We start from the raw sequence: 13,960 nt of genomic DNA on the forward strand, positions 1-13,960 counted from the left end.
AACTAGTGTTAGTCAAACAGATAAAAGAGTTAAGAAACACGTATCTTGCACCGTCGAGCACACGTCTCTGAAAGTAACCGATTTGCTGTTGTATCCTTGTTTTGATGACCTCCTGCCAAGAGAATGCCACCCCGCTTGAAAACTGCTACGCTTGTAACTGCTTCCAATATTGAAGATTGCTTCGCTTGAAACGATCCTCTTCCGCTTTGATAATATTCCACGTCCAAGGGAATACTATCGAAGATTGCTTTGCTTGAAACAATCTTCTTCCGCTTTATGACCATCTTCCACGTCTAAGGGAACATGATCGAAGAAAACTTCGCTTGAAATCACCTTCAATTGTTTGTGACAACTCTCCACAATCTATGGAACGTCATCTTGCTGTTTTGATGTTCACTCGTCTATGAACAAAGAGCTTCTTTTTTTCTGATATGTTCACGCGCCTCTGAACAAAGAGCTTGATAATAGGATGCCCACGCGTCTCTGAGAAAAAGAGCTTTTGAATGATATGCCCACGCGTCTCTGGAACAAAAGAGCTTGATGATATGTCCACGCGTCTCTGAACAAAGAGCTTCTGAATTATATGCCCACGCGTCTCTGGAGCAAAAGAGCTTGATGATATGTCCACGTGTCTCTGAACAAAAAGCTTTTGATTGATATGCCCACGCGTCTCTGGAGCAAGAGAGCTCTGAAAATAGGATGCCCACACGTCTCTGAGAAAAAGAGCTTGATGATATGTCCACGCGTCTCTAAACAAAAGAGCTTGAAAGGATTGTCCACGCGTCTCTGAACAAAGAGCTTTAAAATAGGATGCCCACGCGTCTCTGAGCAAAAGAGCTTCACTAGTAGAAAAATGTACATTTGCGTCGCCATATTTGCGTCACTCATTCTAAGGAGCGAAGCAAATGTATTATTTTACCTTCCTTTTAAATTATTTGCGTCGCATATTATTTAAGAAGCGACGCAAAACTCAAGTGCATTTCAGCTTTCTATCATTTGCGTCGCTCCTATTTATTAAAGCGACGCAATTAATAAACTTATTTGCGTCACTCATTAGTTAGCAAGCGACGCAAATAAGTGATTAAGTAAATTGCGTAACTCTTTTACTAATGAGCGACACATATGTACATTGTTTCCGACCAAAAACCCTAAGAAATTCGAAGCCTTAAACCCAGAAAAATTGATTGTTTCCGACCAAAAATCCCCCATTTCGAGCAAAAAATCAACTCAAAAGCATACAAATTCGAACCCTAAAAGCCCCAAAAAATTCAATTTCGGTCTTCAAGTTCGATTGGGGGATTTCGTGGGGGGATTTCTAGGGTTTTTGGCAGCGACGCAATATACCCTAAGAAATTCGTCCCATTTCAGTCATAAATAATTTTTGTTCGAATTTCAGTCAAAAATTTAGATCCGAATTTTTGTTGTATGAATTTGTGATTTTTGAATTTTCAAAATCAGGTATTAGAAAATATTTGAAAATTAATTGCGTTGAATTTTTTTTTGGTTGTAGAAATATGTTAGGGATTGCGCGGCGAAAAGCTGTTCGTGGTGGTGTTTCGGTAAAATTTTAGAACAATTTCTTGAATTGATTGTAATTTTTTAAAATGTTTGTGTGATTTTTGAATTGATGGAAATTGATGTTGTTGTGATGTTATTCAGGTGCTAGGGCGTCAAATTCACAGGAATTCTGGACCATCTGCTCCAGCTTTCGGATCTCACGGCTATGCTACTGCCGCGAAAGAGGTAGTTGTTAGATAAAGCTCAATTAGATAAAAATTTGTGTTTTTATTGGTTAAGTTGATGATTTCAGCTGGAATTTGTGTTTTCTTTGCTGAGTTGAGGATTTTAGCTGGAATTTGTATTGTTTGAGTGTGTTTTTCCCTAGACTGATCACCTTATGGGGGCGGTTTAGGTTGCGAATGTGAATGTTTTCATGTAGTTGTCATACTGTTATTATTTGTGCCAATCTTTTTTGCTATGTAGAATGTAGATTGTGAAAGTATGAAAGCAGCTTGTCTTCGTAGTCGATACAATACCTCTTGTTATGCGACCTTGTGTATGTCATGTTGTATGGACGAGGTTGAGGGTTTTGTTTTTGTTTTGTGTTTGGAGTAGGGAGTTCTTTTTATGTAATTATTATAGTTCTCCTCCTGATTTTCTAATTCCGGAACTTAATCTATAAATGTCATTGTTTTGGATGGAAAAAAGATTTTTGATGTTTTTTCTGCATGCTACAATTTGGGATTGGGATTATGTATCAGTACAAGAAATGATGAATTTGATTAAGTTAGTTGTTATGCATGATTTTTCTTTCAAAATTCATGCATAATACCTTTTCTTTTTATCCTTATACCGAAACAAGTACTTTGCATTATACAAGAACCGTCTATGTAGTACACACACCTTACATTCTAGGGAAGCATGATGCTTTGATTTGATGGCCAATAGTTTGTGCGAATATTGGCCAGTAAAACTTCAATTTTGCTAAGATTTTCCTCTGCATTAGGTTTTGGTCTAGTTGACAACCATCAAATAGAATTGTGTATAGGTTAATTTTTATCAGCTTCAAACCTATCCTTGCTCTAAACATGAGTTTCATAGCCCAAATATCATTCATGACCATTGTTTATAATATCATTCATGATTTTGATCTTGTGAAGCATTGCTAGAGTAACTATTTTTCATTCTTTCTTTTAGCTCAACAACTCTCTTTCCCCAGAGAGAGAGAGAGAGCAACCTCACATACTCATTTCCAAGTCCGATTTGCATGACTGTTAGGGTTGTAATCACCCTGGCTTAAATATGAACCCTCTTTCACAGGTCAGTCTATAATCAAGAGGTGCTTTGGTTGTATTAGAAGGGTTAGATCGAAGTGGAAAGAGCTCTCAGTGTATTCAGCTTCTCTCTCACTTGCAAAGTATTGGGTGTTCTGCTGAGTTATGGCGGTTTTCGGATCGAAATACTGATGTTAGGCAGATGATCTCTGCTTATCTTTCCAATCAATTTAATTTGGATGATCATACTATTCATCTTTTGTTCAGTGCTAATCGTTGGGAGAAAAGGTTGTTTCTTTTTTCTTTTTATGATTGTTTTTTTATACATAATTTGTGAGTTGCATACCATGTGTTTGATGTTATGTTTAGCTGAATCTAATTCCTTTCTATGTTGTTATTTATTGGTTAATTTGGGTAATTCATTCTCGTTTATATTACATTCTGGAGATTGTAGTTGGAATTATGATAGATTACTTTTAAAAAACTGTCTTTATTCCCCTGAGATTTTGAAATATATACAAGTATATTGGGACAGGAGTTCAGAATGTGATTTAAAGTTGTAAACTTTACTTCTTCATGAATCTGTTTTTTTGGTGATATGCTTGTTTAGTTGTTGACTTTGTCATCTACAATTACAGATCCATGATGGAAGAAAAGTTGAAATCTGGGACTACCCTCATTATAGATCGTTATTCATACTCCGGTGTGGCTTTCTCTTCTGCCAAAGGCCTTGATTTTGATTGGTGTAAGGTAAAATGTTATCACCACAATCTCTGTTTAAGTGACTGTTGAATGTTCTATAAAATTGGTTACTGACTTTTCATAATCCCATGACTTGTGAAAGTGTAAGGATTAAAAGTATTGTTTAACTCTTTTGGTTTGGTAACAATGGCATTCTATGAAGCATTATGTAAAGAGAGAATGGCTGATATAAGGAAATAATATATAGTAATTACAGTTGTTGAAAACCCATATTCGAGTGAGTGTGATGTATGTTGACAACTTGCTTTGAAGATTCCAACTCTTAGTAATCAACCAGTTCACTCAGGCATATCTCTATTTAGTCGCAATATGATCACAATTCTCTTTGTGCAGGCACCAGAGATAGGATTGCTGGCTCCAGACATGGTCTTATACCTTGATATATCACCAGAGGTATACTTTCATTCAAATAGGCATGATAGGAATTTTGCCTTTAGTTTCACTGATAAGAATTTATGGGGCGTACCATTTATTTGGTAAGATCTGAGACATGGCTGTTAAACCAAATCTTAGTTTTTTCATAGCTTGCATCATACAATTTTGGTAAGGCTGTAAGGTTAATAGGTTTGACAGTGGTGACTTTATCTTGCATAGTGTCATGATAGTGATGCCTGCAATATTATGTTGTGCAGGTTATACTAATTTTCTTTTACTTAAACATGTTCCAGTTTCTTGCAATGTTCTTTTTATTTTTGTAAATTATGTTTTTTAACTAGATTCTGTGAGATAGTTGTTGTTTCATCAAATTCCGTAATAATGCCATCTAGATTTTCATACGATGCTGAATGATAACAGATGGTTGATGCCTGCTTGCCAATGGAAGAAGTCCAGAAGAAGCTCAGAGAATATGTGCTTGAGTGTGTTGCGGCCTGCAAAAAGGGAAGGGCTCTGTCTCACTTCTGGTCACAATAGGCAAGCTGCCATATGCCTCTTGCTCGCTTGGGCGAAATTGTATACTATAGTCAGTAATCAGTAGTTACCACGTTTTGAACTCTAGGTTGAGCTGTTGAGGTACTTCTACCTTTAAGTTTAAGTCTAGAAGTTGGAGTTGTATTATACGTTGATTTGGTTAAGAAACATGGTTTGGAAATTTTATGGGTAGGCCAAATTACAAAGGAGACTCTGCCGAAATTTACATTTGCATTATTCAATAATATTGCATTTTAATTTCAATTATATTAGCGTTAGCATATTACTTTATACCTAGGAAAACAGGTACTACAAACATATACAAGGCAATTATTATATTATAATTAAAAAAAAAAAAAATTCACCTCATTTGCGTCACTCATTAAACAAACAAGTGACGCAAATACAACAGTTTTGTATTGTCTACTCAGTCATTTGCGTCACTCCTATATAAACAAGTGACGCAAATAACAAAAAATAAGTTTATTGGAAGAGTCATTTGCGTCGCTTGTTTATAAAGGAGCGACGCAAATAACAAAAAAAGTTTATCTGAAGAGTCATTTGCGTCGCTTGTTTATAAAGGGGCGACGCAAATGACTAAAAATAAGTTTATCAGAAAAGTCATTTGCGTCGCTCTTTTATAAAGGAGTGACGCAAATAACCAAAAATAAGTTTATCTGAAGAGTTATTTGCGTCGCTCCTTTATAAAAGAGTGACGCAAATAACAAAAAATAAGTTTGTCAGAAGAGTCATTTGCGTCGCTTATTTATAAAGGAGCGACGCAAATGACAAAAAATAAGTTTATCAAAAAAGTCATTTGCGTCGCTCGTTTATAAAGGAGCGACGCAAATGACTCTTATTTGCGTCGCGCCTAGGAGCGACGCAAATGACTTAAAAGTCATTTGCGTCGCGAGCAGTTGCGTCGCTCATAGAAGCGACGCAAATACACTATAAATGAGCGACGCAAATGAGCCTTTTTCTACTAGTGCTTGATGATATGTCCACGCGTCTCTGAACAAAAGAGCTTGAAAGGATTGTCCACGCTTCTCTGAACAAAGATCTTGAATAATATGTCCACGAGTCTCTGAACAAAAGAGCTTCGATACTTGAACGTTTGTTGCGATAATATTCTGAAGAAAAATTTCCGAAGACCAACGCTTGTCGATCTCTAAAGCTCGCTTGAACTTTTCTTTCGCTATGCCAGTACGTCGGTGGTTTGCTGCTTATGAACCATTATGGCCATGATAAGCCAACGCTTAGGCGCTTTAAGCAAAGTGAGACGATCTTTCGTCAGGTCGATTATTTATTGCGACTGTAATCAAATTGGCTACTTAATCATATCAAATTACTTATAGGGGCTAACTGGCGCACCAAGGAACCCGAAATTGCTGTATGAGGTCGAAATCACCATTCTGAGAGGCATCGAGCTTTGTCAAAGCTGAAATATCTCTGGCGCCAAGAATTGACTCTGTCTCCAGACACTGTGATCTAGCGCCAGGCGCTAAAAGCTATTGCCAGACGCCAGATGTTTCCGTCTAGCGCTGGAGTAGGGTCTTCCCTATTCTGCTACACCTGTATTTATTTTTTACTATAGAACTTTGCTTATCTCTTTAATTACCTTAGGGTTGACCTAAGGCTTAGCGTCGCTTGACTCATTGACTTGACACAACTCAAGGCATAAACTTGACTCACTGTGATTGACTCGAGGTTGACTCTACTCAAAGTGTAATGACACATGTGACTCATGACCCGTGTGTGCATTGTGTTGATTCAATGTGATCGTGTGACTTGAAAATGCAAAAAAAAAAGCAAAAATTTTCCGTAATTTTTTGTGGAGGGTACCGACTTTCTCCCGAAAAAGAAAGACGCGAAAAAAGAAAGAAGCGAAGTTTTTTGAAGGTGCATGTTGAATGAGCTTAATCAAATGTTGCCCTCATAGTATATACAAGGATTGTAACATCTTAGACTATCCTAGTTGACTCGATAATGAAAGTATTTAGGTAACTTAGGCACGGAGGCTAAGCACTTCATACTTCGATATGCAATGATGATTATGAGTGATGTTGGGCATTTTGACATAACAAGGCATGCTTCAGCGTCGTGTTAAGATCTCATGACAAAGGGTTCCTAAGGGAAAGTATATTTGGTCATGTATCTGTGCAGTGTGTGAAAGTGACACTAAAGTTAAGCCGCAAGGGCTAAGTGTGTGGAAAGATATTATTTTTAGAAGAGTCAAATAATGGGGACTCTTAGGCTAGGTAGGCTAATGATGTAGGGATCAAGCCCCCAAGTCTAGCTCTAAGTAGATAGGGATGAGCATAGAGGATCCCTAGATATGATCGTGGTGTAAGTGTGTGAATGTGAATATGAATGCATGTTTATTACGGCCGCACCTCGATGTGAGGTTGCCTACGTATCCGTTAGGAATCAGGCCAAACGTAGCTCTAGCCGAACCTCGCACAAGTATGTGTATACCTCAAAAAGGTCTTTTTAAGGGTTGTAACGTGGTTAGGCAAAATGTTATAGAAGAAGGGGATAAAAGCTCAAGACCCTAGATAAGCCCCCAAGGTGCGCAACCTTGCTTTTAAATCTTTATATTTTTATGCTTGAGTTTTCACTCTTTTTTAGCTTTCTTTTCTTGCTTCAGCATTTATTTTATTTTTATAAGTGTGGGCAATCTCGATCATGCGGTCTATCACTCACTTGGCATTCATGTTTCTCAGGCACGGTACCGAGCACTCGATAAGAGACGCAATCTGAGAAGTGTTCATATCAAAGACATGTTCATATCAAAGACATTGGAACACTTGCCCTTTTTGTACACTTTTTTTTTTTTTTTTTTGCTTATTTTTGCTATTTTAATCTTTTGAATTCACTCAAGCCTTTTTTAATATTGCATAACTTACACACCATCCCATCCCAAGGTTAGGAAGATGTGGGTTGAAAAAAGAAAGGTCTATCGTTAGACGAGGCTCAAAGTGGTTTATGAAGAAAAGATTGTATACTTGAAGGGTGAAAGGTAATACTATGTGGCTACAAGGAGTGGCTCAAATCATTGGTATACCTTTTGCTTAGTTTGACATGGATTTTTTTATCTTTTATTTTTATTTTTTATTTTTTATTTTTTTTAATGCAATATAATAAAAGATCATATGCAAAAGAATAAATGCTCATTTTTATTAAGAGGGGAAAAGAAAGAATCTACAAAAATTAATCTAAGAGAAAAGAAAGGTGTCTATGCTAGACTTATTGGGGAAAGGGTAAATAAAGAAAAAGAAAAAAGATGTCATGAAATCTGGTCGTTGAAGCTCGCCTCTTATCTTGTGTTGTTTGCTTTATCATCACTCGCTCTTCTTGTTAACTGGAGGTATGGGAAGCTTGTTATTATCAATAAAATGTTGGATGGCCTCCTTTATCTTCCAACAGCTCTCGGTAGCATGACCCCTACCTTGATGGTACTTGCAGCGCACATTTGGATTCCAACTAGGCACTCTCTTCTCAAGCGGGGGATCTTGAAGAAGTTCAATAGGAGTAATGATTCCCTTGGCATGGAGTCGATCGAAAGCATCATCGTAGCTAATTCCAATAGGGGTAAAATTCTTTTTTTGTTGCTTTCTAAATCCTCAATTAACCATGGCTAAGATTTCATTGAGCTCGAAAGTACCAACACTGTTACTAGAGTAGGTGTTTTCGGAAGAAGAAGGATAGTCGTTCTTCTTTCCTTTACAGCCACTGTTTTTATTGTTACTAATCTTGGCCTTCTTGTCGGACGGGGGAACATGAAGGATATTTGAATCAATGAGGTCTCGAACACAATCCTTGAGGGCGGGACATTTTTCGGTAGTGTGACCGCGACCTCTATGGTATCGACAATAGGAATTTGGATCCCAATTGGGAAAACGTTGGTATTGACTGGGACCAATGGAGTGAATAAGACCTTGATCATGAAGACAGTTAAAAGCTTCATTGTGAGTCAGTCCTATTGGTGTGTATTCTTCAATGGTCCGTTTTGCCCATGGCTTAGAAGCATTGAATTCTTCATTAAACCCTTGACGAGGATTTTGTTCGATGACCATCACCTGATTTGCTATTCTTTTTACCATATTCAAGAGCATGGCAACGACATCTTGCAGTTTTCGAACGTCCTCTTTTAGACTTGACGAGTCTTCCCTAGTATTATCTAAGAAAAGACTTTCATCCTCCTCAATCATGGCCACTTCATCGAGAGAGGTTATATAAGCTGTCTCGATCATGGGCTCTCCTACAGGTGTGATAAGAAGCGATGGATCGAAGGATGTTTGATCTTCTTCAGTGGCTAGGATTTCGGAAGTTTCATTGTTATCGATCAGATGTTGAATAGCTTCTTTGAGTTTCCAACACTCCTTAGTGTCGTGACCCTTTCCTTGGTGATATTTTCAGTGCTTATTAGGGTCCCACTTGGGTGGCCAGGCTTCTGGAACTGGATCTTTGATAGGCCCTATGGGCATGACTAATCCTTTGTGGTATAGCTTCTCGAAAGCCGTTTCATAACTCATACCAAGTGGAGTGAACACTCTTTTTGACCTTCGGATTCGTGATTTAGAGGCGTTCGTAGCATGTACCTCATTAATGGGTGAGGAAGAAGAAGGATGGTCATTCTTCTTTCCTCTCACTCTATTATCTTTCAGAAGGTCATCTTCAATGTCAATGCCTATGTTATACACGGCCTTGAAAGTATTCAAGTTGTGTTGGTACATTAAGTGCCTTGAATACTTCCCTTGGAGGTTCTTGATAAACATCCTCACAGATTCTTTTTCGATAGGAGCCTTGACCATATTAGCGGAAGTTTCCCTCCATTTGGTGAAGAAAGAAGTGAACCCTTCGTTTTCTTTTTGTTTTAACATCTCAAGTTTTCTATGGTCCGTTTCGTCTTGGATGTTGCACTTATATCTATCTATGAAAGCGTTTGTTATCGACTCCCAAAAAGAGGTTTTCTCTTTGTTAAGGGAAAAGAGACATTGTTGACGAACTGTCTCTAGAGATAGAGAAAATATAGAGGGGAACACTTTCTTATCAATACCCTTAATACTCATTATGGTTTCAAAAGCTCTTAGATGAAAGTAAGGGTTATCTGTTGCCTTGAATTTTGGGATGTCAGTGGCATTGAACTTATGCGGAAGAAGTTCCTTGTCCAGCGAGACCCCTTGTGAACTAAGGCCTTGAAATTTATAGTCACTAGATAGCTTGCGCAAACTTTCTTGCATAAGGTTCATTTGTTGTTGCTTCACAAGGTCATCAATTTTGAGGGTTAAAGCCTTTAACACCTCGGCCACGTCATTCAATTGATTCCTAAGTTCATTGACCTCTTCTTGACTTGCCATTATCTTTTTAGCCTATCTCTTTTGACGAATTGGTTTATCAAAAAGTGAGACTTGAATAAAGAGGTTGTCCTTGATTAATCGCCCTTCTCTCCTCGACCAAGTACTATGGAAAAGGAATTTGGAGATATTCATTGTTAATTATTTGACTCAAACTTTATTCGACGTGCAATGGATGGAGGAAGTGAAGAAATATTGAAATAGAATGTAAAGAAAAATGATGTAGATGGAGGGATATGCAGAATAAGGAATAGAATGTACCCCCAACTCAAATGATGGAAAAAAACCGACTTATGCATGAACCTATGACATGGTCATGGTGATGTGTACTCAAAGTGTGTGCTAAGACTAGTGAGTGTAGGTGATATGTTAATACTCGTGTCATGACCATTGATAAGTGACTTTTATGTCACTTTTAGGGTGTTTATTGAGTCGTATTCCGGCTTATTTTCCAATAATTTCACCCTTTTTATCCTTTATTTCTATTATTTTATTATTCTTGTCTTTTATTCTTTATTTTGAGTATTTTTGTAATTTTCTATAGTTTTTAGTTTATTTTCGTGTTTTATTTTATTTTTCTTTCTTTTAATGTTTGTAGTTTAAGTCGTTAGTTTATATTTTTAATAATTTCTCTTTTTTATCTCGTTTTCTTATTTATTTTAGTTTCGTATTTTATTTTATTTTATTTTATTTCATTTAATTTTATTATTTCTTTAGCTTTAGCATCTTATTTTATTTTATTTTATTTTACTTTATTTATCTTATTTTATTTTAATTTATTTTACTTTATTTTATTTATTTTATTTTATTTTCCAATTCACCCTCGTGTTGTTTTTGGTTGTAGGCGTTCCGGGTTTCAAAGTCAAATTTGTGTCCGGAGGTCAAGGTTCGAGGCAAATGCTCTAGCTGCTGCCCTCTTGCTAGCAGCTTAACATACACCACACCCTTTCTAAACCTACACCACACCCTTTCTAAACCTACACCACACAATCCCCTGCTCCCTGCCTTCTCAACACCACCACAGCACTACACCAGCCACCTCCCTCAACCTCCATCTCACACCCACCAGCCTTCGCAACCCACTCAATTTCAGCCACCTCCAATCAACCTCCGCCAAAACCGCCAATCGCCTATCAATCAAACCACCAAATTAAACCACTCACCAATTAAACCAAACTCCCACGCATCTCCACCCCTCTCGCCAGCAATTACCACCTCAATTCAACCCCACAACAACACCAATTGCAACCACCACAATCACCTTCCCCCGCATCCACCGCAACCAACAACTGCAGCAACAACACGCATCTCACCCCAATTACCACCAACCCATTTACCACCATCAACAACCACTACGAGCAGCGATTTCGAACAGAGCAGCCACCAAATTACTCAACCCAGACCTCGCGGCCGCGCAGCCCTGTCAGAAAGCGCACGAGATTGAGTCCAAAATTAGAGTCGAGGCAGAAGCTATGCGCGACCTCTGTGCGACCTCTGTGCGGGCGCGCATTCGTGGGTCAATCACGAGCTTTTCACGTGATTTTTAATGAGAATTGAACGGCTTCGATTGATGCTTGATTGATGACGATGAGGATTGACGGTGGTGATTGAGTGATAATTGATGGTGCGTGATGGTGATGCAGGTGATGCAAATCAGAGCAGCCAAGATCGAAAGAGAAAGAAATGGAAGCTGATTTGTTTTACTGTTTTGGGGATTTGTTGGGTTTTGTTTTTGTTTTCCTTTTTTCTTTTCATTTTCTTTTATTTTATTTTATTTCTAGTTTAGTTTTATTTTTGGTTTTTAAGTTTAGTTATTTTAATTATTTTAGTTTAGTTTTTATTTCTTTTAAGTTTTCTCTTTTACTTTATTTTATTTAGCCTTGTATTATAAATACTCCTTTGGGGGGTAATTAGAGGGGAGGCCATTATGCTATTTTCTTAGTTAGTTTAGGAGAGCTTCTCTCTCTTAGGGTTAGATTAGATAGTTTTTAGAGAGATAAAGTAGATTATTGCTCAATTTTCTTCCAAGTAATCAATTTTGGTCAAGTTTAATTTCCAATCAAGCAATTCCTTCAAGTTTTCATCTTTCATTAATCCTCTCTCTAGTAATCTCTAATCCTTTCCTTTAGCTTTATTTATTTGCTTTATTGTTGCTTATTTTTGTTAGTCTTTTTAGTTCATCTAGTTATTATTGTTTTCATTGTTTTTAATCATGTTTTGTTTTGTGTTTCTTGAATATATTTTTGGTTTTGCTATTATGTTTAATCTCCTTTCTCTAGGCTAATCTTTTAGCTAGGGGAAGGGGGTGGAAAATATGTGTTGAATGTTGGATGAATGATGATAGTGGATTGATTACATGCCTTAAATTGATGAAAGATATGATTTTTATTGACTTGAGACTATTGTAGCACTTTATTTGATTGTCTTCTAGTTTAAATGCATGAAAATGATTTGAACTAGATTTAGATCACCTCTATTTTAATGATTGCATGAGAATGAGTTGTTAAAAATGGAGTTCCATGTATTGTGCCCCTTTATTCCTTGGTTAGCTTGTGCCTAATGGGATGCATGAGAATGATCCTAATTAGCATAGACCTCTTTCATTGATTTGCCTAGACTATTGCATGAGAATGAATTGTTTAGGTAGGATCTTGTGTTCTTTGGCATGTTCTTCATGATAACTATGATTATTCCCCTTTTTTCTAATCATGTTTGACACCCCCGTATCCCTAGCGTTGTTCTTTCTTGATTTTATTCGTCTTTATCTTTGCTTATTCGTAGTTTTAGTGCTTTTTATCCAATATATCAACAAAAACATTTCCCCTCTTGACTCTTGCATTAGTGATATTGATGTTGGACGAGTGAGCTTCCTTAGTGGTTCGACCCTTTACTTGCCACTAACTAGTTTAGTGTAAGTTTAGTAATTATAAATTGTTAATTTGATTAGGGTTAGTAGAACCAACGACCTATTGAACCTCGATCAAATTTTGGCGCCGTTGCCGGGGAAGCGGCTTGTTTAGCATTTATTTTTGCTATTGTTAGAGTCATTTTATTTGCTTTCTTTTTATTATTTTGCCTTTTTTTTAATCCTACTTGTCATTGCTAATCGTGTGCTTAGCTTTGTTGTATTCAAAGAGAGATATGGCAAGACAAGAGGATGACCTTCTTTTTAGGGAGTTTGGAAATCCGGAAGTCTATGAGCTCACGAGTGGTATACTTCTCCCAACCACAGAGTCTAATTTCACAATCCATCCACAATATGCTAGGATGGTACAAGTTGAGCAATTTTCCGGAAGTGCAAGTGAAGACCCCATTGAGCATTTGGACCGATTCCTTGAGTTGTGTGCAATGATGCAAACAAATGAAGTGAGCCAAGATTACATTCGTATGCATCTCTTTCGGCAATCTCTCACCGGAAGAGCAAAGAAATGGCTCAAGCTTTTGAAGCCCAACTCTCTCACCACATGGAAAGATGTTACGAAGGCCTTTCTCAAGAGGTTCATTTCCGATGAGCAAACCGCAAAAATGAGGAGGACGATAGCTTCTTTTGAGCAAGAACCGGATGAAACTCTTGGGGAAGCATGGGAAAGGTTTAAGGATATGATTAGAGCATGTCCTAACCATGGATTCAACCATAATTTGCTCATGAGATTCTTTTATGATGGCTTAGAGCCAATTTCAAGAACCAATCTAGATGCGGGTGCCGGTGGCCAATTGATTAAGATCCCTCAAAGCCAAGTTGAAGCTATAATTGAAGAGGTGGCTACTAGCTATTCTTGGGGAGGTCAAAGAAGGTCCCAAGGAAAGCAAGGTGATCTTTATGAGTTGGAGAAAGTCGGTCAACTTAAGCACATAGTTGAACTCTTGAATGAAGGTCTTTCCAAGTTGAACTCAAGTGTTGGTTTGGGTTCAAAACTGTCACAAATCATTGATTTCTCATGTGCTTGTTGTGGTGGGACGGATCATGATGCATCGTATTGTAGAGAGTTCAATCCCAAGCAAGGTGAGGCTTTGACTTTGAGGGAAGGAGAGTTTGTAACCCAAGCTCATTCTCAACAACTTCAACAACCTCCAAAACAAGAAAACTCCTACCTCCAAGATGAACCTCTTTTCAATCCTCTAACCGAAAATTTTTCTTACCCTTCCATCCAAATGGGG

General features: G+C 37.6%; 1 protein-coding gene, 1 long non-coding RNA gene and 1 other non-coding gene across 3 annotated transcripts; 2 read left to right on the forward strand and 1 right to left on the reverse strand.

Annotated features, from left to right (window-relative positions):
* Positions 1-1,183: 1,183 nt before the first annotated feature.
* LOC145612753 (uncharacterized) lies at positions 1,184-1,743 on the forward strand. The gene is made up of 3 exons (XR_014106702.1): positions 1,184-1,423; positions 1,511-1,559; positions 1,660-1,743. It is a non-coding gene; the product is annotated as an uncharacterized LOC145612753 (long non-coding RNA).
* Positions 1,744-2,182: 439 nt separating this feature from the next.
* On the forward strand, positions 2,183-4,723 carry LOC145624948 (thymidylate kinase-like). Its single transcript, XM_081678034.1, has 5 exons — positions 2,183-2,286; positions 2,838-3,062; positions 3,413-3,524; positions 3,870-3,929; positions 4,332-4,723. Exons 1-5 carry the CDS (start codon positions 2,183-2,185, stop codon positions 4,446-4,448), a joined length of 618 nt encoding a protein of 205 aa, XP_081534160.1. The 3' UTR covers positions 4,449-4,723.
* Positions 4,724-13,324: 8,601 nt separating this feature from the next.
* Positions 13,325-13,431, reverse strand: LOC145625787 (small nucleolar RNA R71). Its single transcript, XR_014110690.1, has one exon. It is a non-coding gene; the product is annotated as a small nucleolar RNA R71 (small nucleolar RNA).
* Between the last annotated feature and the right edge of the window lie 529 nt (positions 13,432-13,960).

Source organism: Chenopodium album, chromosome 3 (genome assembly GCF_948465745.1).
Source record: "Chenopodium album chromosome 3, dcCheAlbu1.1, whole genome shotgun sequence".
NCBI classification, from domain to species: Eukaryota; Viridiplantae; Streptophyta; class Magnoliopsida; order Caryophyllales; family Amaranthaceae; genus Chenopodium; species Chenopodium album.

Coding starts and splice junctions, on each gene's coding strand:
- LOC145624948 (XM_081678034.1), top strand. CDS start 2,183: ATGTCATTGTTTTGGATGGAAAAAAGATTTTTGATGTTTTTTCTGCAT. Junction 2,287..2,837: donor GAAATGATGAATTTGATTAA/GTTAGTTGTTAT, acceptor TCTATAATCAAG/AGGTGCTTTGGTTGTATTAG. Junction 3,063..3,412: donor GCTAATCGTTGGGAGAAAAG/GTTGTTTCTTTT, acceptor CTACAATTACAG/ATCCATGATGGAAGAAAAGT.